This window comes from Vicugna pacos, chromosome 9 (genome assembly GCF_048564905.1).
Source record: "Vicugna pacos chromosome 9, VicPac4, whole genome shotgun sequence".
In the NCBI taxonomy this organism is placed as follows: Eukaryota; Metazoa; Chordata; class Mammalia; order Artiodactyla; family Camelidae; genus Vicugna; species Vicugna pacos.
The window spans coordinates 10,503,091-10,530,477 of NC_132995.1; the positions used below are offsets into that span (position 1 = coordinate 10,503,091).

A 27,387-nucleotide genomic window follows, 5' to 3' on the forward strand; every position below is an offset into this window, starting at 1 on the left:
CGGAATGTAGTGTGAAGCTAAAAAAGCGCCGCATTTCCCCATTTCCTGCCTTCCCCTCATAACTAGGGGGGATTGTCAATAAACTGCGTTGTCCCAAATGCCAAAGTCTTGAAGGAAGTGACTGTCCCCAGAGCCACCAAACCCCAGGCCGAGCGCCTTCACTACTCTGCAGCGCGCGCCACCCCACAAGCGCACGTTCTTTTCCCTCCCGGTGGCAACAAGGCTTTCCGCGAGGCCGCGCCAGACTTTCTGAGACTATTGATTGGTTGTAGTCCCGGCCACCCGGCAGCCAATCAAGCGGGGGAAAGGTGACATCACTTGTTCTCCCCTCCCCCTCCCACCCCAAACTTCCCTACTCCCGGCTACCAGCAGCAACAACCACGTGGGGGAGGGGTAAGAGAGTAGAACCCGGTGAGGTCATTGCGCCGCCCCGACCGCTGCTGATTGGCTGCGGGGCTCGCGGGTGGCGGTTGGTTGCTCCTCGCACCTCCCCCTCGTGCCGCTGCCGCCGCCACTGAGAGAAGCCAGCGGTGACGCCAGAGCCGGGAATCCGGGTGAGTCGGGGCCTTGGGTCTAAAATGCTCCTGGGGTCCAGAGAGACTTACGAGGAACTGCTCTTTCGACTTTTTCTCCTCGCACGGGTTCTTCGGAGCTCCAGTCACTCTGTCACATGGGAGTTGTAGTCTGCCACGTACTGTTTACTATGGGCCGGAGACGTAAGAAGACTACCACTCCCAGCAGGAATTGCGACTAGCCGGTCAACAAATGCTCAGGCCACGCCTTCTAAGCCTGTTGATTGGAGAGCCCTACCCTTAGCCCCTCCTCCTTGCATTTCACTGGCTACTGTCCCTCACAGAGGCTGGTTCCGGCCTAGAGTGCAAGGTGACTGGGTACTGTATTCGTCATTCGGCACTAAGACGGCTCGCGATTGGTCAATACTGGTGTCCATCGCTTGTTGTAGGGCAGGACCCTAGGCTGATCAGGCGGTCGTAGGCTCAGGTTGGTGTCGGTCCCAGAGGGAGGCTGATCTTGGACTTTGGCTCCTCCCCCTAACGCTGCCGGGTGGGCGCGATTGGTTGTGGCAAACGTCGCTCCTCGTTGAGAGGCGGAGCCGACGAGGCTCCGAATATCTATTGGCCTAGGACGGCGCCGGTCAGCGGGGTTGTGGCCGCTGATTGGCTGGCTGCTCCAGCTGTTGCAGGTCCATTCACCATTTTGTGTGTTGGAGTAAAAAAAAGGGAGAATCGAGAGGGAGAGCCGGAGGGGGGGCGGGGAGGGACCGGACCGGACCGAGCCGGGGCCACGACCCCCCGCCCCGAAACCCCGCTGAGCCCGAGGTGAGGGGCGGGGCCAGGGCTGACACGGGCAGGGGGGATTTGGGGTGCTGGGGGCCGAGAGGGGACAGGTGGCAGAGACGGGGAGGGGGTACAGGGGAAAAGGGGTGAGTGGGATGGTGGGAAGGGGCGCAGAGTGGAGGAAGTGGTGGGTAGAAGGAGTGACTGAAAAAATGTGACAAGGAGGGGGTGGTGGGTAACAGGAATGGAGGGGTGACAGGACTAGATCAGGGTGACAGGGAGAGGGAGGGGACAGAGTTGGAGGGGGTGACAAGGAGAGGTGATGGGGAGAGAAGGTGACAGGTCCAGAGATGGCTGACATGAGAGTGACTGGGAGAAAGAGGTGACAGAGATAGTTGAGGGTGACAAGGAGAGGGTGATTGAGGAGGGGGCCTAGGGCCTGTGAAGAGAGAGGTAGAGATAGAGATGTTAACAGGATGGAGAGAGAGTGGCAGAGAAGCTGGTGCCAGGAGGCTTGATGGGAGGGGAGGACATGAGACCCTGAAGAGCCTGGGTCGGCCTGGGCTTCACAGGAGTTACTGCTCAGATTCTGAGGGAGGTGAGGGCCCACAGGGTGGGAATTATCCAGTGAGGAGTGGGAGTTATCCAGAGAGGAGTGGACAGGAAGAGAGTAGGCCCCAGTGGAAAGAAAGAGGCTTGGCTTCTGGTGTGAAGAGGCTGGGCCAGGCAGCAGGGTCCAGGGGTGCCAGGCAGTGTGGTTGTAGGCCCTGGGTGGGGTATGCAAAGGTTTGTGTTGAGGCCGGATGTCAGCCCCCAGGATGGTGGCCCAGCGGGTCAGTGGGGAGAAGGTGGTGGGGCTGGCTGCCCAATTCCCAGGCACTTGGGTGCCTGCCCCAGTGTGAGAAGCTCCAGGCCCTCCAGCCTCTGCCTATGAAGACCCCAGGATTGCCTCAGAGAAAGGGCAGCCTGGGATTGTAGGAACCAAAGGAGCAGCAGGCCCCAAGTGGGAGAACATGAGGTCACGGGTACCGTGGGAGCCTGAAGACTGAGTCAGGGGTGCCTCAGATTGTGTTTGGCTTATGATCCTGGGTCTCCCAACCCTCCCAGAGGCCCCCTTTTTGGCCTCTCAGGTTCTCTTAGTCACTTCAGAGTAAAGTTTTTTCCCTTCTCTTTTCTCAGGGCAGCTTGAAAGGGGGCGGGCAGTAATGACTGTTCAGGAAGTGGGTGAGGTTGGCCTGCTGGGCTTGTCCTGCTTTCTTTGACCTTCTCCCACTTACCCCACCTGGAGTCTGAGGGCATATTTGGGGGCAAGGGGGGTCCAGTCAGCTCAGCCATCCTGCCAGAGCCAGCCTAGCCAGGGCGGGGATGCACGCAGGCCAGAAGGGGGGGCTGGGCTTTTGGGTATCACGCTGGGTGCTGTGGGGGGAGGGGCAGGCTCCCATCCAGTGGGACAGGGAAACCCTGGGGTGCTGGTCTGTGTCCCACTGTGTGATGACGTGTGTGTGTGTTTGTGCGCGTGCGTGTGCTTATGCACGGCCCCGTGGCAGCATTGGGTATGAGCTCTTGCCCCAGACGTGCCCCTGCCTGTTCCCTGCCAGGATCTGGGGAGATGGCTATACCTGGCAGGCCTGGGGTGCAGAGCAGAGTGGGCAGCTGTCCCTTGGGACTCTCAGCCTCCCACTCCTTCCCACATTGCCTGTCCATGCCAGGCTGCCCAGAGGGGTTGGGGGGTGGCGGTAGAGAGACGCTCACATCACAGCCCAGTCACCTCCCTTTCTGTGACTGTGCCTGTGCATGTGTGTGTGCGTGTGTGTGTGCTCTCTGGACAGTGACAGTGCAAGGAAGCGTACCCTCTGGATCATGTGACAGGCGGCGCACTGAAATGGTTAGGAGCTCAGACTCTGGAGCCAGATTGCCTGGGTTCAGATCTTAGCTCTGCCATTTCCTAGCTGGATGAATTTGGACAAGTTGCTTGATCTGTCTGTGCTCCAGTTTCCTCAAGTGTAAAATGGGGCTGATAGTAGCACCTGCCTCTTCGGGCTGTTGTGAGGATGAAATGGGCTAATAAAGGCAGGTTTAGCCCAGGGCTTGGCACAAAGTGAGTGTTTCATAGGCATGAACTGTTACTGCTGCTCACGCTCCTTGGGGCAGTCAGAGTGTGTGCAGGTACCTACTGTGTCCTTTGCAGAGGAAGCAGATTATGTGAGCATCTCCAAGGAGCCAGAGTGTATAGCTCAGGGGACATGAGTGCCAGTCTGTGTCTGGGTACTGGTCAGGGGCCCTCAGAGTTGAGGACAGCCAAGAAGGAAGCCTCAGGGATCATGGAGTTGAGGCAGTGGCCTCAGCAAGTGGGAAGTCTTTAGAGGACACTGGGTCTGGGGTGCTCCTGAGTTGCTCCCGATGATCCTTGTCTGCCCTCCTACTCTGCAGGCAGACAAAGGATGAAGCCAATGAAGAAGGCTTGTGCCAGCCTCCCCGGTTCTGGCAGCGGTGGCAAGTCCCCACCAGCCACTAGGGCCAAGGCCCTGAGGCGGCGAGGGGCTGGGGAGGGCGACAAGCCAGAGGAGGAAGATGATGACGCGCAGCAGCAGCAGCCAGGGCCAGAAGAGGCTGAGGAGGGTGAGGAGGAGGAGGCTGAGCGGGGCCCTGGAGCCGAGGGGCTGCCCCCAGAGCTGCATCCCCATGACCCAGCCCCAGGCCCAGCTGAGGAACCCAAGGTGGAGGGGGAGGCAGGCCGCTGGGAGCCCTCACTCAGCCGAAAGACAGCCACGTTCAAGTCACGAGCGCCCAAGAAGAAGTATGTGGAGGAGCATGGGGCTGGCAGTGGCAGCAGCAGTGGGGTAGCTGGTGCCCCTGAAGAGCAGGCACAGACCCCCGACGAGGCCAGTGCCCTGGGTGTGCCTCCACGGCCACCCACTTCCACCCGCTCCTCCTCCACTGACACAGCCAGTGAGCACTCAGCTGACCTGGAGGATGAGCCGGCTGAAGCTTGTGGTCCAGGCCCCTGGCCCCCTGGCAGCACCAGTGTTGGCTATGACCTGCGGCAGCTGCGGTCCCAGCGAGTGCTGGCTCGGCGTGGGGATGGCCTCTTCCTGCCGGCTGTGGTGCGCCAGGTGCGCCGAAGCCAGGACCTGGGTGTGCAGTTCCCTGGGGACCGGGCCCTGACTTTTTACGAGGGAGCACCGGGCGGTGGTGTGGATGTGGTTTTGGATGCCACACCACCGCCAGGTGCACTGGTGGTTGGTACAGCTGTCTGTACCTGTGTGGAGCCTGGTATGGCTGCCTACCGTGAGGGTGTGGTGGTGGAGGTGGCTACCAAGCCAGCTGCCTACAAGGTCCGCTTCAGCTCCCAGCCAGGCCCAGCAGCCACCCTACCACAGCCACCACAGCCACCACACCGTGAGCCTGAGGAGGCAGTGTGGGTGGCCCGCTCCAGCCTGCGCCTGCTGCGGCCCCCCTGGGACCCTGAAGCCCTGCCTAGAAAGCCCTCAACGGGCCCTGAGGAGGAGCAGGCTGAGCCAGGGGCTGCCCTGCCCCCCTGCCCTGCTGCCCTGGACCCCAAGCAGCCTGAGGATGCTGAGGTATCCAAGATCAGCTTTGGTGGCAACCTGGGAGCTTGTGAGGAGGGTGAGGAGAAGCACCCACCAGCCCTGGGCACCCCGGCCCTGCTCCCACTGGCCCCGCCTCAGCTCCTGTCACCACCACCCAAATCCCCAGCCTTCGCAGGCCCAGGCCGCCCTGGCGAGCAGCCCTCACCCTGCCAGGAGGGGAGCCAGGGCGGCAGCCGGAGCAGCAGTGTGGCCTCTCTGGAGAAGGGGACCGCGCCAGCCGCCCGGGCCCGCACACCCCTGACCGCAGCCCAGCAGAAATACAAGAAGGGTGATGTGGTCTGCACACCCAATGGAATTCGAAAGAAGTTCAATGGCAAGCAGTGGCGACGGCTGTGCTCGAGAGATGGCTGCATGAAGGAGTCACAGCGGCGGGGCTACTGCTCACGCCACCTGTCCATGCGAACCAAAGAGATGGAGGGCCTGGCGGACAGTGGCCCAGGTGGGGCTGGGCGGCCGGCTGGCGTGGCAGCCCGTGAGGGTAGCACCGAGTTTGACTGGGGTGATGAGACCTCTCGGGACAGTGAGGCCAGCAGTGTGGCGGCCCGAGGAGACTCACGTCCACGCCTGGTGGCCCCCGCTGACCTGTCACGCTTTGAGTTTGACGAGTGTGAAGCGGCTGTGATGCTGGTGTCACTGGGCAGCTCTCGCTCAGGCACGCCCTCCTTCTCTCCAGTCTCTACGCAGTCGCCCTTCTCGCCAGCCCCGTCACCTTCACCCTCACCACTCTTTGGCTTCCGCCCCGCCAACTTCAGCCCCATCAACGCCTCGCCAGTCATCCAGCGTACTGCTGTTCGCAGTCGCCACCTGAGCGCCAGTACCCCTAAGGCAGGTGTGCTGACGCCACCAGACCTGGGCCCCCACCCGCCGCCACCTGCTCCCCGAGAGCGCCATTCCTCCGGCATCCTACCCACCTTCCAGACCAACCTGACCTTTACTGTGCCCATCAGCCCTGGGCGACGGAAGACAGAGCTGCTTCCCCACCCAGGGGCATTGGGGGCCTCTGGCTCTGGGGGCGGAGGAGCTGCCCCAGACTTCCCCAAGAGTGACAGCTTAGACTCTGGTGTGGACTCGGTGTCCCACACGCCTACACCCTCCACACCAGCTGGCTTCCGTGCTGTGTCGCCTGCCGTGCCCTTCTCCCGCTCCCGCCAGCCCTCACCGTTGCTGCTGTTGCCCCCACCTGCCGGCCTGACCTCGGATCCTGGGCCCTCCGTGCGCAGGGTGCCTGCTGTGCAGCGGGACTCACCTGTCATTGTCCGCAACCCTGATGTGCCGCTGCCCTCCAAATTCCCTGGGGAAGTGGGCACTGCCAGTGAGGCACGGGCCGGGGGACCTGGGCGGGGCTGCCGAGAGACCCCAGTGCCCCCTGGGGTGGCCAGTGGGAAGCCTGGCCTGCCCCCACCTCTGCCGGCCCCCGTGCCCATCACTGTGCCTCCAGCCGCGCCGACTGCTGTGGCCCAGCCGATGCCCACCTTTGGCCTGGCTTCCTCGCCCTTCCAGCCGGTGGCCTTTCACCCCTCACCTGCTGCCCTGTTGCCGGTCCTGGTGCCCAGCAGCTACACCAGCCATCCTGCCCCCAAAAAGGAAGTCATCATGGGCCGGCCTGGGACAGGTAAGAGGTTCAGGTGGTTGGTCTGGTCGAGGGCTCATTTTGAACAGGATCACTTGCAAACTGGGTCTCGAGAGAGGTTAGCTCCCACCTTGGGAGGGACCCAAGGGGAGGCTGGCCTCCTCTCTGCACAGATGTTCAAGTGGGAATTCACGTGTCAGGTGAGGGAGTAGACTTTCAAGGCTCAGTGCAGTGTTTCCAGAGGCCTCCTGTTGGAAATGCAGTCTTAAGGGGTCCATCAGTCAGCAAACCCTTCCTGAGTGCAGGCTTGAAGCCAGGCCCCCACGGAGCTGAGAGGGTAACAGAGATGACAGTCATGGTGACAGCTCCCACGTCTGGAAGCCTGGCAGGGGCATCGCCATGATAAGCAGTGTGAGTGGTTATCTCACCTAACCTCACACCCACCTTTAGTGTAGTACTCACCACATTCTGAACACTGCTATGATCAAGCTCATTTAGAAGAAACTGAGGCCAGGTTAGTAACTTGCCCAGGGTCACATGGCTAGTAAATCCTGGTGCTAGCTTTCCAACCCAGGCAGGCTGACTCAAGACCACTCAGCCATAATGCTGGGTTACAAATGGGAAGACTGAGGCTCCAACAGGTCCTTATGCCAGGTGGTGGCAGGACTGGGACTAGAACCCTCATCTTCACCACTGCACCTGGTAAATAGCACAGGCGTGGCCACGTTGGGAACTGGGGATGTGCTGCGCGTGCCTCCAGGTGTGAATCTAGTCTGACTGCCCTCAGGATAGGGTGTATAAGCTAAGAGTTGAAGGATGAGTTGGAGCCAGCAACCATGGGACAGAAGAGCCTTCCTCAGAGGCTGACAGGAAGGCTCCAAGGCCAGAAGTAGCACAGCTGAGGATGGCTAGTGTGGCTAGAGAGCTGAGGCCGGGGCGAGGGGAGAAGCATTTCTGATACAGTGCTTGAGAGCCAGCTGGCCTCGGTCTTGTCAGAGCAACTTTCATGGAGGGTGACAGACACGTCACCAGCCTCTTCCCTAGCATCTTTTTCTCATCTGTTTATTAATCCACTGTTGACTGAGTGCCCTCTCAGTGCCTGGTGCCCTGTGCTGGTTGGTGCTAAGGACAGAGCCCTGCTCTCACAGGGCTTATGGTCCCTGGAGTAGACAGACCTGTTCCACATAGTGACTATCCAGAGTGGTGGGGCTGGGATGGAGGAAGCCCAGGAGGCCACGGGAAGTCAGGAAGGGCTTCTTGGAGAAGAGGCCAGGGCCTCTAAAGTGAGACCCAAAGGGTGTGCAGAAGGGAACCTGGCAAGGCCAGCAGCAGGACCTCCAAGCAGAGAAGAAGAATTTGTACAAAGGCCTTGAGGCAAAAACAAGTATTTGAAGGACGCTGAATCTGCAAAGTCAAGGGTACTAGACAGTGGGGTAAGTGTTGGGATGTGCAGCTGTGTTGATGAGCAGTACGTCAAGGGTCAGGTCATAGATGGTCCTTATAAGACTTGTGAACTTTATCTTGAGGGCTCTAGGGAGCCAAGGAAGGTTTTGAGCTGATCCAACCACAGCTGTACCATGGAGGGTGACTTCGAGTCCCTGAGACCAGAGGCAGGGAGACCAGGGAGGAAGGAGGCTGGGGTGTGGATCTAGGTTGGAGCCACCGTGTCTTGGGCTGGAGCAGAGGCCAATGCAGGAAGGAGCCCAGGCCCTGCCCTCACAGAGCTCCAGCCCAGACCCAGTACAGGGGGGCACAAGGACTATGCTCATATACTGAGGTTCTGAGCTGTTTTTTGCCCCACCCCCAACATTTTTTACATTCGTTATTGTAGTTGATATGAGCAAAATTCCACAGAAGTGGGCAGAGCAGGGATTTCTATCCTTAGACAGATGAAGAAACTGAAGGACTCTAACCATCCCCCTCCCCCCACACACCCTTAGCCCCAACATTGCCCTCATAAATAGCACTGGTCGTGACCGTCACTGCTGCAGTGTGGGGAGGGATGGCACTGATGCAGGTGACCTGAGACCTACCGGGGTGGCCCCACAGGGGTTCCTGCCACCATTTCCCAGATGAAGAAAAGTGAGGCCCTAACAGAAGAAGAGTCCTGATTGAGGTTACCGAGCCAGGGAGGGGCAAGACTGGTCCTTGAACCAGGTCTCTTGATCCCTAGATCACAGGACTCTCTCTACTGGAAGTTACAGTAATCATAATTTATTAAGTACCACCCATGCATGTGCCTGGCACCCTGCTCAGTAAGCGCTGATGGAGCCTTTACTCACTGAATCCCCATAATACCCCAGGAGGTCAGCATGATTATTAGTTCCAGTGGACAGAGTAGGAAACTGCAGCCCTAGAGGCAAAGTGACTTGCCCAAGGTCACCCAGCTAGGAAGAGGGAGAACCAGGCTGTCTGGCTCCAGAGCCCAAGCTCTTAAGCACTCTCAGTAATAATAGTAACAATAATAGTAACCTGCTTTATTTGAGCATTTAGCATGTACTCAGCCTCAGGTGTGGGGCCATCGCATCAAAACCTCCTGATAATACGAAATAGGGATTACCAGCCCTGTTGTCAGAGGAAGGGGGAACTGAAGTAGGTTCAGGGAGGGGAGGCCCCTTTCTGGAAGCCACCTGGTCGTCAGAACTTGTCCAGTGCCTGTCTTGGCGGTTCTGAGCAGCACCTCCCTGACAACACCCATGCTGAGTTATCCAGGCTGCCCTCAGGTTCCCAGCCAGCAGGCCCTTTTGTTCTTCTCTGAGGCCTCCCTAAACCCTTGGGAGGTAGTTACCTTGGGGCCTTCTCCCTCTGAGGCCCAGACAGGGCAGACCATGCCCAGTGGCATAGTGAGGCTGTAGTCCTGGGCCCTTCTGCCCACCCTTGCCAGGGCCTGACCCTCACTCAGGGCAGCAGGTGTGAGGGGGCGGCCCGGGGCAGCCTGCCTGCTTCTGCCCCAAGCCAGGCATTTGCTTCCGCTGGGGGACTTGCTGGGGCAGGCGGGCCGGCATTCTCCACATTCTGCACATGGCCGGGCCAGCCAGCTGCCATTGCCACCTCCCTCTGACTCTTCCCGCCTGCTCCCCAGGAGAGGAAGCTGCCCCTGGGCCTGCAGCCCCAGCCCATGAGGCCAGATGTCTCAGCCCTGTCCCTGGCATGGCCTCCTTTCCACTTCCCAGCTTCTGCTTGTTTTCCCTGTATTGACAGGCAGTGCTCTTTCTCCTGGACCTGTCTGCTTGTTTGCCTGTTTGAGCCACTGTCTGTCTCTCCCTTGAATCCATATGTCTGTCTCTGTCTAGGTCTCTATTTCTGGGCCTAAGTCTCTCTGTGGACTTTTGACTTTCTCTTGAGTCTTGCTCTCTGTATCTTTCTTGGTTTGTCCCTCCTTGGACATCAGTTCTTGCCTGAGCTTTCATCCCACCCTCTTTTTGTTTTGGCTCCCCATCTTAGGATCCTGTGCCTCTGGGCCAGACTTGGCCTCTCCTCTGGCCCTTCTTCTCCCATTCTTTAGGCAGATATTGTGCCCCCATCCTAGCCCTCACCCCTACTCTCTGCACATCAGGTGCTCTGTTCCTTTAAGTCAGTGGATAGTTGCTAAGCACCATGTCTCCTTCTCCCTTTTTGGGGAGTGTTGGGAGAATGTCTAGGCCTGGGATCCCCATCTCATTCCTTGACAAATTAACTGCCCACTACTGTCCCTGAAACCTGCCGAGAGGTGTCAGGAACCATCCTACGACCCTTCAACATCCAAGCACCTGTTCCCAAGACAGGCAGGAAGGCGGGGGCTGTTTGGGACAAGCTAGGAGATCCGGCTGTGGGGGAGCAGCAGGAAAGCAGCTCCTGTGCCCACCCACCTGCTAGAGGGCATGACCCAGATCACCCCTACCACCCCCACACTCACCGCCTTTTGGGAGACACTTTGGTGCCAACTCCATTTAACTGAGTTCTATGTGTAGTCCACCCTAACCAGTAGGACCTCAGAGGCCAGGCAGTACTCACCAACTATACTTAGGAGGGGTTAGGAAAATGAAGCCCAAAGAGGAGCTGAGGGCCTCCTGACTCCCTAAATCCAGATCCAGATTCTGCCCACCAGAATTTCCATTTTGTCTCAAACAATGAACCCCATCTCTCCCACCAGAAGTCCCTCCTCATCTCTCCACCAGGCCCGGGCTGAGCAACCCTGGGGAAAGTGGGTGGGGAAGGCAATGTGGACGCAGGCACAGGCAAAGATGAGTAGAGGGAGGTACAGATTCTGGGGAGGCCAGAGGGGAGAGACAACTCTGTGGCTTAATGCGAGACAACGAAGGAGGTTCAGGTAGGTGCCTCACTGAAGGTGACATCTCAGCTGAAGCAGGAGGAATGAGTGGATTTCAGGGTAGTAAAAGAAAGAGAAGGGCTATCCAGGCCAAGGCAGCCAGAGGAGCAAAGGCCAGGAGGAGTGAAAGTGCATGACCTCTGTGTAGCTAGTTGAGGCTGGAGCTGACACGAGCCTAGGCTTGGCGGAAGGGTGCCAAGGGTGCCGTGATCCAGCCAGGCTATGCTTGAATGTCAGCCTGTGGAGAGCCAAGAAAGGGTTTAGAGCAGAGGGAAGGGGTTGCATCAGGATGTCAAAGATCCCTGAGAAGGAAGGAGATCTAAGTTAGGAAAAAGAGGATGATTTGCGGGAGAGAGGAGATCAGAGGCTTTTCTGAGGTAGCAGGAGTCATGAGTCTTGGAGACTTCTTGGAAGAGCCATCCAACACCAGGCGCTGCGAGGGGTCAGACTGCCTCCTGGCGGCGGCGGGTGGCCGGGGCTGATATCGCGCGCATGCGCAGCAGTGTAGTGGTGTGTGTGGCCCGCAGCCCCCGGCGCCTCGGCATTAATGGCTCCATTAGTGGCCGGGAGGGAGGCGCATTAGCGGCGACGACGGCGTCTGGCTCCCATTACCACCGGCGGCAGCGGCTGCACCACAGGCGGCTGGACTCTAGCCCGCCGCGCCGCCTCCTCCGCCCGCACCCGGTCCCCTATTCCCGCTCCCCATGGGGGCCTGAGCCAGGGAACCCCCGTCTCCCCTTTTCGGTGGAAAAGCTGATTGTGAAGCCAGGCAGACCTGGGCTCAAATCCCGACCGTGCCACCACCTGATTGCTAGATGCTTCCCCCTCTCTGAGCCTGTTTCTTGTGAAGCAGCCGGGGAAGCAGGGTGCATCGGGGGCTTTGTGAATCCAGACCTGCACCCAGTAAGGGCCGCGCCTACTCCCGCGCCCCAGGGGGTAGGCTCCGGGCGTCCTGCCTCCGTCCTTCCCATTGGCCGCTGTCGCGCCCGCTGGTGCCGATTGGCCGAAAACCACTCCCCCCGGCCCCTGCGCCATTAACCCCTGCCCTGCCGCGTCCTCGGACTGGGTGGAGCCCCCCCTGCAGACAGTTCGGGTGCCAGCTGGCCCGCGCCCCGCCGCGGCCCGCGTGGGTGTCAGGCCGACCGGGCGCCCGCCCGCCCTCCCAGCACAAAGCGGCTTTGTGGGGCCCGCCGGGGGCTGGCTGGGGGCCAGGCGGCGAGTGGAAAATCTCGTGAGCGCGGGGTTGGGGAGGAGAACGCAGGGCGGCGCCCCCTCCTCCGCCCAGGCAGTGGCGCCTCCCTCGGCCGGCGCGGACCAGCCCCTCCAGCCCCGGCGCCTGTACGCTCCCCTTCATCCCCCCTTTTCTGCCCCCAAATCCACATCCCGCCCTCTGTCCTATCCCGCTCATCTCCCAATCCCTGGGGACCCTCCCCCACATTTTGCCTGCCTCTCTTTCCCTTCTGGTCCCCCTGCCTACCCCAGCCCCACTCACACTGACTCACCCCGGCGCTATTTTTAGGCCCCCATCCCTCCCGAGCAGCACCAGCCCAATCCTGGGCTCGTTCCCCAGGCAACCCTGGCCGTCGCCGAAGCCGCCTGGGGTGGGTGGGTGGGTGTGTATGTGGAGAGCGGGTGAGGGGAGCTAGGGACACCGGGGTGGTGAGCCGAGGCGGGGACCCGGGCCTGGAGAGAGCAGGGTGGGGAGCCGCAGGCGGCAAGGCGCGGTGCCTCTCGGGCTCAATAAACCCGGGCTCACCCAGGTTCAGAGCGTGTCTGCCTGTCCTTCAGTCTGTCAGCATCCCTGGCTGCGCGCCCCAGGCCTCTGGGCAGGCCTCAGCCTGTGCCACTCTGGGTAGCAGTTGCTGTCGCCGTTTGTGCTCCCTGTCCCGAGGTTGGGGTGGGGTGGTGCTGTGGAGACTGTTAAGGGTCAGACCTTTTGTGGAGTTGGTCATGGGGTAGTGCCAGGGGTAGAGGGGATGCACTATAGTTCTGCCTGGTACCTGCTCTGATTGAAGGATGGTGTTGCACCCCCTCTCAGATGGGGCAGGGGCCCTGATTTGAGGAATCCCCTCAACCTTTTCCAACTAGGTAGGCCCCAGTTAGGGTTGGGGATGCGTGGAGAGATGGAACTGTCAGGGGACAGGACCTGCTCTCTCTTTTCCACTCCTACTCACTCCTACCCAGGGTTCCTCTACTCTGAACAATGGAAGCTAAGTATAGGGCTGGCCCAGTGCCCAGGGCAGGGGGGCCCTTCCCACCCGGATTCCGGCCCCTCCCTGCCAGGCTGGGCCCCCACTTGCCTGTACCCTACCCTGTAAGGGGCCTCTTCCCATCCCTCCTATGTGGGCACTGTCTTCTACCAGATGTGCAACCCTCCCAGATGTATGAGGCCCTCTTTCCCTACTGTGCCAAACCTGGCTCTTTTTCTCACTCAATAGAAGGGAGGGAGCTGGGGGCAGGGTTCCTCTGAGCTCAGTCCCTGGGCTGCATTGCCTGGGGAAGGGGTTAACTTGCCAGTAGGTGAGTCACTGGTGGGGAGGGGAGGGGGCAGCGGTGGGAAGATAGCGGCCACATTGATTTCAGCGTTGATTTTTGCTTCATATTGCAGTCCCTGGGGCAGTGAGGTAATGGAGGGTCTGAGTCTGGGGCTGCATAGGGAGGAGGGAGCAGCCACCTAATAGTCCCCCCGGTGGTCCCTCCAGGCTCACAGCCAAGTGTCTGGCCCGGCAGTCTCTGGAGGTCAGAGGGCTACAGACCTCCTTTTTCCCTCTGGGCTCAGGTTACCTGTATTTTGCCCCTTCCCCATTCCTTCAGCTCTGTCTGTGGATACAGCAGGCTGGGAAAGGATTTGTCTGTGCCTGTCACTGACCCCTGCCTGTGTAGCTCAGTCTTGGTCCCTTTGAGCATGTGCAACCTTTACCTACCCAGGTATGACCCCAGGCCTCTGCCTTTACTGGATGTGGCCTCAGGGCCCCTCTTGGGTGATCCAAGGCCTCTGCCTCTCTACCTAGTGGGCCCCAGACCTTGCCTGTGTCTCCCTGTATGCCCTCTGACCTTTCTGTAGTTCACCAGTCTCTCTGGTATTGTATCTGAACATATTCCCGTTCCTCTGTTGGGAGTCTCAGCTGTATCCACCCTGAGGTTAAATTTTCAGTAGTGGAAAGAGCACTTGAATTGAAGCACTGGGCTGTTACATCCTGGCTGCATGATCTTGCACAATTTATTCAATTTCTCTGAGCCTCATTTGTTTCATCTGAACAATGGGCATAATAAAGTGTACCTCCTTAGTGGCTGTGAGGATTCAATGAACAGGATAATACATTACAAGCTCCTAGCACATAGCAGCCCCAGTATTAAGTTTCCTTTCTTCCTCTTGGCCCTCTTATGGAAAGGGTGGCTCCCAGCCTAAAGTGGTGGTCCCCTGCCTTCCACTGTGAGGTGGAGGGTCCCAGGTGGCTGCTAAGTGTGAGGCAGGGTAGCTGATTGATGGGAATGGCCAGGGCACTCTGTATACCTGATAAGCCAGGGTACTGAAGTAGTCAGTGCTCACCAGGGTAAGTGTATATAGTGTATGGGGTCAGTACAATGGCTTTTATGAGAGTTTCCTCTGTGGGGGTTGGAGGGGCGACAGGAAGGCCATGAGTGTGTGGCTGTGATGAGGTGTGTGAGATAATTCTGCCTGTTTGATATGTTGTGTGTTTGTATGATGATTCACATGGGGCTGGTGGATGCGTGATTAGGATGTGCGTTGGTGAAGCATCTATGACCTGCCATGTATGAAATGGGTGATGTGAAGAGGATGGGTGAGAATGAGTGTGTGTGATGGTGGCTGAGGAGTGATGGACGGTTAGTGTGGGAGGTAGTACATTTATGTGAGCAGGTGTTCCAGGTGTGTAGCTGAGGGGTGATGGGCGGTTAGTGGGGGAGGTAGTACATTTATGTGAGCAGGTGTTCCAGGTGTGTGACTTCGTGTGTGAGCATTGAGACGGAGAGTAAATGTGACTGTGGGGTGTGTATGAGATAATGGGTGTGGTAGGAAAGTCTGCCCATGAGGAGTGTGTGACTGCTGTTGTGAAAGTTGATGAGGGTTCAGGGGTGGCTCGTCCACCCCTAGGCGCAGTTCGTCTCCCCTGCGGCGCTGTGCATGCCCAGGTGGGCGTGAGGGAGGTGGGCCGAGCCGCGCGCGAGCGTGTTCCTCGCGCGGACTGGACACACAGGAGCACCACGCACAGCCTCGGTGCCTCCGCAGCGCAGTGCCCCGAACCGCCCCCCTGGCTCAGTGCCTTTACTGCAGTGCGCCCTCCCTGCCGCCCTCCTCCCGCGGTCCCGCCCCGGGCCGGCTTGGGGCCAACCAGAGCCCGCCCCGCCCTGCCCTTATTTGCATATGACTGACGTTCCCCCGGGGCGGCCAATGGGGGCGGGCGCGGCGGGGCCTGACCCGCGCGCGGCGACGATAGCCAATGGGCTCGCGCGCAGTGGGCCGGGCTTGCGCGGAAGGCCGCGGGGGAAGCGGGGAAGGGGCGGGGGGAGGTGCGGTGGGGGGAGGGGAGCGCGTAGTAGTGGCGGGGCGGGGAGGCGGCGGTGGTTCGGCGCGGGGCTCTCTCGGAGCGCACGGACGCACGCACGCTGGTCCGTCTGCCCGCTCGGGGCCGGAGGTCGACTCGGCGCTGAGCCGCGGGCCCCGGCCCGGAAAGGCGGGGCGCGGCGTCGGCAGCCGGGGCGCACGGGGCCAGAGCCGTTACCCGCCGGAGCTGCGAGGGAGGGAGCGAGCCAGCGATCGGGGAAGGGAGGGGGCCGCCCCCGCGCACGCGCGCCGCGCCCCGCCCCGCCTGCCCCGCCCGCCCGGCTCCTCGCGGGAGGAGGGAGAGGGAGGGGGCGGCGCCGATGGCCCCGGTGCCGCGCGCCCCGTGACGGCCCCCGCGCGCGCCGGGGGGCGGGGCGGGGCCGGCGCGCTCTGACCTCCCCCCGCCCCCCGGGCGGCGGGAGGCAGGCGGTGCTGTGCGCAGGCGCGCCCGGCAGAGACCCCCGCGTGGGGCGGCCGGAGGGGGGGTGGCGGGGGGGGGGCATGCGGCGACGGCCTCCAGCTCCCCCCGGGCCCGAGCCGCGACTGCCGAGGAGCCGGCGGCGGGCGGAACGGCGGCGGCCGCTGAGGAGGCGAGAGCCCCGTCCAGGTCCCCCCCGCGCCGGACCATGTACTCAGCCCACAGGCCCCTGGTGCCCGCGTCCGGCGCGGCCTCCCGTGGCCTCGGCATGTTCGGTCAGTAGCACCTGGGCCCTGGGACTGCAGGGGTCAAGGGGATTGGGGTACTGAGTGCGGAGTAACGGTGATGGGGTGTAGTAAGAGAATGGTGGAGACAGAGTAAAGGGGAAAGTTACAGAGCTCGGCTGGGCCAAGTGGTTAGTGATGGCAGGTGGGAGTGTAGCGGAGTGATGGGAGTGCAGAGTGGGGAGTAACTGGGGACAGCTGTGATGTTTAGGTGTGGGGTGGAACAGATCTGTTGTCATTGGAGGTGAGGGGTGCAGAGTAGCTGGCTTCCTAGCATGAATTACAGTAGGAGCAGGGTGAGACCTGCTAGTATGGAATAGAGAGGGGGAAGGGGCTAGGGGCTGTGATTGAGTAGTGGGGCTAAGAACAGGTCTTGAGAAGTAAGCGAGGCACTGTTTGCTCAGAACAGAGTGATGTGTTTGTGGTGTGCTTTACGGAGAGGGGGAGAGACCCAGGAACCTGGAGGGTAGTGCAATGGGGAGGAGTTCAGGAAGGGCAGGACCAAAGAATTGTTCCCCCATTGTCTGCTGGGCCCCTTCTTCCCCACCCAGCAGAAGATGAGGAGGCCTTGATGAGAAGGATCTCTGTGAAGAGAAGGTCAGGTCCAGGTCTCCATAGGCTGTTAGGAGGGCCCAGCAGGCTTTTGGGGCTCCAGTGCCCCAGTGGTAGGGGATGGGATTGTCCTAGTGTCTTGAGTCCCTTCCAGTGTTGGCTGCTTTGTTCATCTCCTGTTGCCTCGATGTCTACTTTTTCTTTTGTCAGCACCTCACAGAATCAGGTCTTGAGGCCAGTGCCTCATACAGGGGCTCCCCTAGGCCAGCCTTCTGAAGGCATGGGCCGCGGTGGGGTGGGGAGGGTCAACCCAGGTCAGATTGATCTAGACCAGGGGGAAGCATGGAATGATGGGGACCAGGGCTAGGGCGTTTCCCTTCTCTCTTAATGGTCTTCCCCTAGCAGGGGCCTCCTCTGCTGGTTCCACTTCCCCCAGGGAGCCGGCAGTGAGAAGGAAGCCCACTCTCAGCCTGGGCCAGCCCCAGGAGTCCAACCAGGGGTGGGACCCAGCCTAAGGCTGGCTCTCCTACCACCTAGCTCCTGGAGCAGGAGATTAGACCGCTAGGACTGGTCCCTTGGTGAGGGAAGAACTGTCCTGTGCATATCTTCAAGGAAACACCTGGCACTTTTGCCTTCCCTGGGCAGAGACTTGTAATGATTCTCTTGTCTGCTTCTTTGTGCCTTTTCTTTGGAGGAGTTTACCGCATCTTCCCATCTTTTGGGCAAGGGAGCTGGATGCTACACTAAAGATAAACTCAGGGGTTTAGAGTGAGGGAGGCTGAGAGGCCTCTTAATGGGCAGTAGATTCTCTTTGGGGAGGAAAGAGAGAGATGCTGGAGCTCCCTGTGCCCAGCCCTGGAAGGGCAGGTCTTGCTCCCTGGGGTCTGTGGTAGGGGGAGGGAGGCAAGGAGAAAGGCCTGAGTCCCCATGCTCTGTGGGTGATGGAGAGGGGGAGGGAGATCAGGCCATCTGCCTCAGGAAAGAAAAGGAGTGTGAGGCCAAGGTGAGGGGCTACATCAGATGGCAACATGGTGATTGAAGTGTGGCATGACTAGGGGAGGTCTTGGGGTTAAGGTCTTGGGGCCTTGGGAGAGTGAGGTGGCAGTTAAGCATGGCCTGGTTTGTGACAGGATCTAGTCGGTCCTCTGGCCTGGTCCCTGGTGGCAAGGCTAGTGGAGGTGGAGATGGGGGAGGGAGTGGGGTGTGAGGGCTATTTCCCTTCCTTGCCTCTGTTTTCTTTCTTTCTTATAAATCTAGTGATCTTTCAGGAGGAGTTTTTTTCTGAGTGATGTTACATGCATGAGACCAAGGGACTCTGGGGTTGGGGAAGAGGGTGTAAAGAAGGGTGGAGCCCTTGTCCAGGATAGAAAAGAGCTTGAGTTGGGGGTCAAGGCCAAGCTCTCCTGCACAATTCAGCTGGCTCCTTCCCACAGTGTGGACAAACGTGGAACCTCGCTCTGTGGCCGTGTTCCCCTGGCACTCCTTAGTCCCCTTCTTGGCGCCCAGCCAGCCTGACCCCTCTGTGCAGCCAAGTGAAGCCCAGCAACCTGCCAGCCACCCAGTGGCCTCCAATCAGAGCAAAGGTAAGGGGTGAGGGGCTGTGGGAAGCCACAGGGTTGGGGTTGAGATGACCTAAGAGCCCTCTGATCTGCCTATCGCTCTGTCCTCAGAACCTGCTGAGTCGGCGGCTGTTGCTCACGAGCAGCCACTAGGCGGGACAGGGAATGCTGACCCTGGGCGGCCCCCGGGAGCTACATGCCCTGAGAGCCCAGGGCCCGGACCCCCCCACAGTATGGGGGTGGTGGAACCTGGAAAGGGCCCCCCTCCCACCACTGAGGAGGAGGCTCCTGGTCCTCCAGGAGAGCCCCGGCTGGACAGTGAGACGGAGAGTGACCATGATGATGCGTGAGTGCCCTGATCTTGGGGCTGTGGGGGAAGGTGGGGTGGCGGGGAATATGGCTCTCACCTTCCCTGCTGCTCCCACCACAGCTTCCTCTCCATCATGTCTCCTGAGATCCAGTTGCCTCTGCCGCCTGGGAAACGCCGGACCCAGTCCCTCAGCGCCTTGCCCAAGGAACGAGACTCATCTTCAGAGAAGGATGGACGCAGCCCCAACAAGGTGCCTCATCTCCACCTGTCCCCAGCTCACCCCGTGGCCATCCAAGCCTGTCTCCCCAGTCCTAACCGCCCTGCTCGGGCCTGTATCTACTGCAGCGGGAGAAGGACCATATCCGGCGGCCCATGAATGCCTTTATGATCTTCAGCAAGCGGCACCGGGCCCTGGTCCATCAGCGTCACCCCAACCAGGACAACCGGACTGTCAGCAAGATCCTGGGCGAGTGGTGGTATGCCCTGGGACCCAAGGAGAAACAGAAGTACCATGACCTGGCCTTCCAGGTAATGCTGCCTCCTCTTGGCTCCTCTTCAGCTTTTTCTGGTAGGGTGGGTGAGTGAAGGGTCTCCCTGTCCTCTCCTGCCAGGTGAAAGAGGCCCACTTTAAGGCCCACCCAGACTGGAAGTGGTGCAACAAGGACCGGAAGAAGTCCAGCTCAGAAGCCAAGCCTACTAGCCTGGGGCTGGCAGGAGGGCACAAGGAGACGCGGGAGCGGAGCATGTCGGAGACAGGCACTGCCGCTGCCCCTGGAGGTTAGTGAGCCCTTGGGCTCTTCTGCCTTGCCACCTCCATCCCTGACATCTGCTGGTCACCCCGTTGCTTGCTCACCCCTTCCCCAGAAGCTCCTCTCTACTTTACCATGCTTTGAGGTCCCTTACTCACAAAGGAACTGGCAATTGTTTCATGTGAAGGTGTCAGGAAGGTCCAGATAGGCAAAATTTTCAGGCAGAAATCTCATCATCAATTGGTATTTACTGAGCATTTAGTACATAATAGGCACCAAAAAGAGTATAATCTCTAGTATTCAAAGCCATATGCTGTTTTCCAAATGAGGAAACTGAGGCTCAGAGACGTAAGATCACTTATTTGAAGTCATCGAAAACTAGTAAGTAGCAGAGACCAAATTTAAACCCCAGCTTGTCTGACTCTCAAGACCACAGTTGGAAGCCCCTCATTGACTGCTTCTCCTGACTGAGGGTGTCTAGTGTGCCTGGCCCTATTCTGAAGAGCTTTTCTGGAGTGATCCTGTGGGTTTGGGCCCACAACTGTGATAGAGAGGATGTTCTTTTCTGTCTGAGATGAGGGAACTGAGACCCAGACGGGCCAGTGGTTATTAGCTAGCCAGCGCCACACACCTGTCTGCAGGCTTTGACGCTCTCAGAAGGGCTGCTTCCCAGGGAGGTATGGGCTTGCTTCTTGCAACGCCAGAGGACAGGAACCACTGAGAAATGCAGAGTTAGTGAGTGGTATGTCTTTTCTGCCAGGTGGCTCAGGAAGTCCAACCTGCTTCTGCCCAGTATCTAGAAATATCTGCGGATGACTTGGCCAGCCTGGGTGCTGGTAGGAGGCTTCTGACTCCACACTACTTCTTTCTTTCCGCTCTACAGTGTCCTCGGAACTCCTGTCTGTCACAGCCCAGACGCTCTTGAGCTCGGACACCAAGGCTCCGGGGAGCGGCTCCTGTGGGGCAGAACGTCTGCACACGGTCGGGGCACCTGGCTCAGCCCGGCCCCGAGCCTTCTCCCACAGTGGGGTCCACAGCCTCGATGGTGGGGAAGTAGACAGCCAGGCACTACAGGAACTGACTCAGGTCTGGAGTGCAGGCCATGGGGGTAGGGGAGATGGGCAGGGAGGGCTGCCTGAAGTGACAGCCTTGACCGAACTCTCCCTGCACTTGCCCTGCAGATGGTGTCTGGCCCTGCATCCTACTCTGGCCCAAAACCTTCCACACAATATGGGGCTCCAGGCCCCTTTGCAGCCCCCAGTGAGGGAGGCACCCTGGCGGCCAGTGGGCGGCCTCCACTGCTGCCTACCCGGGCCTCCCGTTCCCAGCGTGCCGCCAGTGAGGACATGACCAGTGACGAGGAGCGCATGGTCATCTGTGAGGAGGAAGGGGATGATGATGTCATTGGTGAGCAGTTGCAGGGCTCAGAATCTTGTCCAAGGAGCAGCAGGCTAAGGTTTTGAGGGTGGGCAGATCTAGACCCTGAGACCCTTTCTTTCTTTCTTATTCTTCCCTTCAACATTTGTTTGTGATCACCAATGTATTCAGTTCAGGCCCTACTGAGTAAACCCAGCTGTGCCCTCAAGAAGCCCCTGGCCAGACAGGAAGCTGGGAAGGCATGGCTTGGGCTATTGGGCACAGTATTAGGTGCTGAAACCAGTGTGCTCTCAGGGTCCACCAGTGGGCAGGTGGGTACACCTGGGCTGAGGAACAGCATTTCTGGACAATGCTTACTGCCAATTTGGGGCAAAGCTGAGGCTAGAGCCAGGCTCCAGGCTCTTCCTCCTGGGCAGCCTTGTACCCAGCACCTTTACCGACGCTGTTTTCTCTGTACTCTCAGCTGACGATGGCTTCAGCACCACTGACATTGACCTCAAGTGCAAGGAGCGGGTGACTGACAGCGAGAGCGGAGACAGCTCTGGGGAAGACCCAGAGGGCAGCAAGGTGAGGGCTTGAGACTTGTTGCTGTCTGGTCACATGCATCTTGAGAGGGGGGACACCCACTTCTGTGTAAATTGACAGAGGGGGAGATTAAGGCCCAAAGAGGGCGAGCTACTTGCTCCGTGGGGAACTGGGTCACAGCCTAGGTTGAATGAAGGCCTTCGGCTGGCCTGGTTGCCAGGTGGGACAGGGAAGCAGGGGTGGGCAAGTTGTGAATATCCAGGCTTCCCTGACATGCTGTGTCTTCCTTCTTTGACTCAGGGCTTTGGCCGGAAGGTGTTCTCACCTGTGATCCGTTCCTCCTTTACCCACTGCCGTCCATCTCTGGACCCTGAGCCCCCAGGGCCCCCAGATCCACCTGCAGCCTTTGGCAAAGGATATGGGCCCACCCCATCCTCCTCCTCGTCCTCGCCTGCCTCCTCCTCAGCCTCAGCAGCCACCTCCTTCCAACTGGGCTCAGGGACCTTCAAGGCCCAGGAGTCAGGTCAGGGCAGCACAACAGGCCCCCTTCGGCCCCCACCCCCTGGGGCTGGGGGCCCAGCGACACCTTCTAAGGCCACCCGGTTTCTCCCCACGGATCCTGCCACCTTCCGGCGCAAGAGACCTGAAAGTGTAGGGGGCCTGGATCCACCAGGCCCCTCAGTCATTGCGGCACCTCCCAGTGGTGGGGGAAGTGTCCTGCAGACACTGGTCCTGCCCTCAAACAAGGAGGAACGGGAGGCCAGTGGAGCTCGCATGCCTTCGGCCCCAGCCCCACCGCTGGCCTATGGGGCCCCAGCAGCACCCCTGTCCCGCCCGGCTGCCACCATGGTCACCAACGTGGTCCGGCCTGTCAGCAGCACTCCTGTGCCCATTGCCTCTAAGCCTTTCCCTTCCTCTGCCCGGGCAGAAGTGTCTCCAAATGATACAGCTGGTGCCAGGACTGAGACAGTCACTGGGTCCCGGGCACCTGGGGGCTCCCCACTAGGTGTCAGCTTAGTGTATTCAGATAAGAAGTCGGGAGCAACCACCTCAACAGCCCCACATCTGGTGGCTGGGCCCCTACTGGGCACTGTGGGGAAGGCACCTGCCACTGTCACCAACTTGCTGGTGGGTACCCCGGGCTATGGGGCCCCAGCGCCCCCCGCTGTCCAGTTTATTGCCCAGGGGGGCCCTGGCAGTGGGGCAGCTGCGGGCTCAGGAGCAGGTGCTGGGAGTGGCCCTAATGGGCCAGTGCCCCTGGGCATCCTGCAGCCAGGTCCCCTGAGCAAGGCTGGGGGAATCACCCAAGTGCAGTACATTCTGCCCACGCTGCCCCAACAACTTCAAGTGGCGCCTGCCCCAGCCCCTGGGACCAAGGCAGTGGCTCCCAGCGGCCCTGCACCCACTACCAGCATCCGTTTCACCCTCCCGCCGGGCACCTCCACCAACGGCAAAGTCCTGGCTGCCACCGCGCCCACTCCTGGCATCCCCATCCTGCAGTCTGTACCCTCTGCCCCGCCCCCCAAAGGTGAGGCCTGGGTTGGGCAGCACAAGGAGAAGGGCCACAGGCCTATTCAGCTCCCTTGTAACCACTTCCTCCCTCATCTCTTTATTTGCAGCCCAGTCAGTTTCTCCTGTGCAGGCCCCTCCCCCGGGTGGCTCAGCCCAGCTGCTACCTGGGAAGGTACTGGTGCCCTTGGCCACCCCTAGCATGTCAGTGCGGGGTGGAGGGGCCGGCCAGCCACTGCCTCTGGTGAGCCCACCCTTCTCAGTACCTGTGCAGAACGGTGCTCAGCCACCCAGCAAGGTAAGGACACCCTGGTGGTGGCCCTACCTGTTCCTCGTTCTCTTTCTGGATGTTAGTCTCTATGTCCCGTGGTTTCTGTCTGCCTTTTCTTCAGTCTCCCTTTCTCCCTTCTTGTCTATTTGAGTCTCAGTCTTGCTGTCTTCCTCGACATCTTTGCACATCTTGATTTTGCCATGAGTGTCTGCACCTTGTTCCTTCTCTGTGTCTCCCACCTCTTGCTATTTTCTTTCTCTTTGTTTCTCCCTTCCCATCCCTATCCCAAATTCTGTGTTCCTTGTCTCTGCTGAGATCACCCTCTGAGTTCTTGGTCCTCCCTTACCCAACTCTGGGTCGCCACCTCCCTCAGCTTATGGTGCCCTTGCCCACAGATCATCCAGCTGACTCCGGTGCCTGTGAGCACACCCAGCGGCCTGGTGCCGCCCCTCAGCCCAGCCTCGCTCCCTGGACCCGCCTCTCAGCCTCAGAAGGTCCTGCTGCCCTCCTCTACCAGGTAACCGCAGTTGAACCCTCAACCTGGAGGTCAGTGCAGGAAAGGGGTCGGGTGGGACCAGCTCACCTCATGCCGCCCCCTTTCCTCTCCCTTTGGCAGAATCACCTATGTGCAGTCAGCCAGCGGGCATGCGCTGCCCCTGGGCACCAGTCCTGCGTCTAGTCAGGCTGGAACAGTCACTTCGTACGGACCCACGAGCTCGGTAGCCCTAGGCTTCACCTCATTGGGGCCCAGTGGCCCCGCCTTCGTGCAGCCCTTGCTTTCAGGTGAGGGGTGGCGTAGCAGGCAGAGCTGGGGACCAAGGGTGGAGCTGAGGCAGCCCAGACCCTAACTTGGGCCCAGGCCTGACTCGGCCCCCTGCCACTCCTCTGTCTCTCTGCAGGCCAAGCCCCGCTGCTGGCTCCCGGCCAGGTGGGCGTGTCGCCTGTGCCCAGTCCCCAGCTGCCTCCCAGCTGCACAGCCCCCAGTGGTCCTGTCATCACAGCGTTTTACCCCGGCAGCCCCGTCCCCACCTCCTCAGCATCCCTGGCCCAGCCATCTCAGGCTCCCCCAGGCCTAGTCTACACTGTGGCCACCAGCACCACCCCACCTGCTGCCACCATCCTGCCCAAGGGCCCATCGGCCCCTGCCACTGCCACCCCGGCCCCTACCAGCCCTTTCCCTAGTGCCACAGGTGGGTGTCGGGCCAGCTCAGGGCAGGGTGAGTTGGGAGACCCAGGGGATGGGCTCCAGTCAGGCCTGGCTCAGCAAGTGCTCTTCTCTCCACCAGCAGGCTCCATGACCTACAGCTTAGTGGCCCCCAAAGCCCAGCGGCCCACCCCTAAGGCCCCCCAGAAAGTGAAGGCGGCCATCGCCAGCATTCCTGTGGGCTCCTTTGAGGCAGGTGCCCCTGGGCGGCCAGGCCCTGCACCCCGTCAGCCCTTGGAGCCTGGCCCAGCCCGTGAGCCCCCTGCATCTGAGTCTGAGCTGGAGGGGCAGCCTACAACGCCGGCCCCCCCACTGCCCCCAGAGACCTGGGTTCCCCCAGCCCGGACCAGTCCCCCGCCACCCCCACCTGCTGAGGAGCGGACCAGCTCCAAGGGGCCTGAGACCATGGTGAGTGCACAGTGGGCCTGGAGGGTTCCTACTGCTCCTTGGCTCGCCCTTCAGTCCACTGTCTGTTCCACTCCTTTTCCCTCCACACCTGTCTGAACTGCGCCCTTATGGGGCCTCCTCTGTCACTCCTGCTTGTCCGTATGACTGGGTCTTCCCCAAGGTTCTGTGACTTGGGCAGTCAGTATTCATGTCTTCATATTTCTGGTCTCACCCTGGTGGGTCTGAACCCAGTGTCTTCCGTCTCCCTGCAATCTCTGTCTCAGGCCAGCAAATTCCCAAGCTCATCTTCAGACTGGCGCGTCCCTGGGCTGGGTCTGGAGAACCGTGGGGAGCCTCCCACCCCTCCCAGCCCGGCCCCGGCTCCAGCCTCAGTCCCTGGCAGCAGCAGCGGCAGCAGCGAGGGCAGCAGTGGGAGGGCAGCTGGGGACACCCCTGAGCGCAAGGAGGCGGCTAGTACCGGCAAGAAGGTGAAGGTGCGGCCCCCGCCCCTGAAGAAGACCTTTGACTCTGTGGACAAGTGAGCACGGGCTGGGGGACTTGGCGAAGTGTGTGGGTTGGTGGGAGAGGGGGCAGCTGCAGGCTGGGACAGAGGAGGTGACCCTGCCCGCTCTCCAGCAGGGTCCTGTCGGAGGTGGACTTCGAAGAGCGCTTTGCTGAGCTGCCCGAGTTTCGGCCTGAGGAGGTGCTGCCCTCGCCCACCCTGCAGTCTCTGGCCACCTCACCCCGGGCCATCCTGGGCTCCTACCGCAAGAAGAGAAAGAACTCCACTGGTAGGCGAGTGCAAGGCACCCAGGTAGGTAGGGGACAGACTGGGGCTGTCCCCACTGAGCCTGCTTCTGTTTAACCAGACCTGGACTCTGCCCCTGAGGACCCCACCTCGCCCAAGCGCAAGATGAGGAGACGCTCCAGCTGCAGCTCAGAGCCCAACACCCCCAAGAGTGCCAAGTGCGAGGGGGACATCTTCACCTTTGACCGTACAGGTGCTGGTGCGGTAGCAGGCAGAGCTGTGAGGTTCCCAGGGCCTCCAAGAGGGGTGGGGGTCTCAGGAATGGGGTTAGAGATTGCATAGGTGGGGTGGGTATCACTGAGAGAAAGGACAGTAGTAGGTCAAGGGTGGGTTGTGGAGTCCAGCAGGCCCCTAAGTTGCCACATGACCCTGGGTGGTTTCCTTCTCTGAACCCTGCTGTGAAATACAATTCATTGAGGGCAGAGTGGTCACGCGGACAGTAGTGGAGGGCCAGGCTGCCCCGAAGGCTTGACTGCTCCTCATGCCACTCCCAGGTACAGAAGCTGAGGATGTGCTCGGGGAGCTGGAATATGAGAAAGTGCCATACTCATCACTACGGCGCACCCTGGACCAGCGCCGGGCCCTAGTCATGCAGCTCTTCCAGGACCATGGCTTCTTCCCATCAGGTGAGCAGGTCTTGGAGTCTCAAGGGGCACTTGGAGGGGGCCTGCCTGCCCATCTCACCCTCCCCTCCCCACCCTTCTGTCCACAGCCCAGGCCACAGCAGCCTTCCAGGCCCGCTACGCAGACATCTTCCCCTCCAAGGTCTGTCTGCAGTTGAAGATCCGTGAGGTTCGCCAGAAGATCATGCAGGCAGCCACTCCCACAGAGCAGCCCCCCGGAGCTGAGGCCCCCCTCCCCGGACCACCCCCCACTGGCACTGCTGCTGCCCCTGTCCCCACTCCCAGCCCTGCTGGGGGCCCTGACCCCACCTCACCTGGCTCGGACTCTGGCACGACCCCGGCTGCCCCGCCACTGCCTCCACCCCCAGAGCCAGGGCCTGGACAACCTGGCTGGGAGGGGCCCCCTCAACCCTCACCACCCCCTTCTGGCCCCTCCACAGCTGCCACAGGCAGGTGAGGGCCCCCTGAGAAGATCCCAGACCCACAGTATCCCCCTCAGGACATGGACAGTATGTAGGTGGCAGGAATTGGGGGGCAGGATGGTTACCTCCTCCCCAATAAAGCCATTTCGTCCTTTCCAGTTTGGGGCGGAATGAGGCCTGCTCCTCTTGTCTACCCCTTCTCCCCACAGCTCCCTCCCTGTGATGGGGGGCAGCTGAGGGGAAGCAGGGGCACAGTCTCCCTCCACCGAGCCCCTGTACATAACCTGGAGTGTGTTACCTTCAGACCTTTTCACTTGTACTTTATGCAAAATGGCTCGTGTGAGGGCTGCAAGCTGGAGGGTTGTGCAGGCCTCAGGCCACAGGGAGGCGCCTGTGGAGTAGGGGGAGTTCATGTACCCCTTTTTTCCCCAGAGGGGCTGGACTCAGGTTAGTTTGGGGGTGGGGGCTCCTGCACTTTGCCACAGGCATGGAGAGGGTTCTCTCCTCACCCCCTCTGCCCTCCCAACTTGGGTTGTACTTTCTAAGAAGGTGATTTTCCCCTCCCCTCATCCCCATCCCCAGAACAAAACATGTTGATCATGTGCAATATTTCTTACTGTGCCGAGAAGCCGCAATGACCGAGATTAAAGCTGTTTAACACACCTGTGTAGCTGTCCGTTCTAAAGGGAGAAGGGATGTTGGTTATACCAGTTGGTTCCCCGGATGGCCATGGAGTTACATACTGCTCCCCCAACCCAAGATGAGGGAAGGAATTCCAGGACCATCCTCTCCCTACCGCAGAAGGATATGGTCAGCAGTCATGATCCTTTCTCAGCCATCCAACCTGCGTGGGCTGGGCGAGGGCCTGAGATGTGGTGCTGCAAGAAGGGCAGTTCATCTTTGACAGTCCAGTTGGACCTGATAGGTCTGAGCCAGAGGTGGCAGTGGGTGGGGGAGGCCAGTTGGCCATGAGAACTGCGCTGTCCTCGGTGACTCTTGCTGCCCCCACGTGGCCTGAGCTGGCACTGCAGCCAGGCCAG

The 27,387-nt window shown here is 60.3% G+C and overlaps 1 protein-coding gene across 6 annotated transcripts; it reads left to right on the plus strand.

Moving 5' to 3' along the window:
- Positions 1 to 428: 428 nt before the first annotated feature.
- On the plus strand, positions 429 to 27,009 carry CIC (capicua transcriptional repressor). 6 transcript variants are annotated; one of them, XM_072966989.1, is made up of 21 exons: positions 429 to 554; positions 3,726 to 6,518; positions 18,037 to 18,186; positions 18,274 to 18,508; positions 18,593 to 18,722; positions 18,818 to 19,000; positions 19,084 to 19,249; positions 20,105 to 20,307; positions 20,403 to 20,628; positions 21,062 to 21,165; positions 21,424 to 22,651; positions 22,743 to 22,930; positions 23,299 to 23,420; positions 23,520 to 23,686; positions 23,803 to 24,093; positions 24,190 to 24,515; positions 24,779 to 25,032; positions 25,131 to 25,285; positions 25,364 to 25,495; positions 25,797 to 25,928; positions 26,015 to 27,009. In XM_072966989.1, exons 2-21 carry the CDS (start codon positions 3,737 to 3,739, stop codon positions 26,380 to 26,382), a joined length of 7,542 nt encoding a protein of 2,513 aa, XP_072823090.1. In that variant the 5' UTR covers positions 429 to 554; positions 3,726 to 3,736; the 3' UTR covers positions 26,383 to 27,009. The 6 variants fall into 6 exon arrangements, with proteins under 6 accessions (XP_072823090.1, XP_031537695.2, XP_072823092.1 ...); XM_031681835.2 differs by lacking the exon at positions 429 to 554 and adding an exon at positions 1,210 to 1,337; XM_072966991.1 differs by lacking the exon at positions 429 to 554 and adding an exon at positions 1,210 to 1,337 and having other exon boundaries at positions 25,134 to 25,285.
- Positions 27,010 to 27,387: the final 378 nt, after the last annotated feature.

Excerpts from the sequence above, each read along its gene's own strand:
- CIC (XM_072966989.1), top strand. The coding sequence starts at position 3,737 with ATGAAGCCAATGAAGAAGGCTTGTGCCAGCCTCCCCGGTTCTGGCAGC. Across the intron at positions 23,687-23,802 it reads CGTGCAGCCCTTGCTTTCAG|GCCAAGCCCCGCTGCTGGCT; the intron begins GTGAGGGGTGGC and ends GTCTCTCTGCAG. Across the intron at positions 24,516-24,778 it reads CCAAGGGGCCTGAGACCATG|GCCAGCAAATTCCCAAGCTC; the intron begins GTGAGTGCACAG and ends TCTCTGTCTCAG.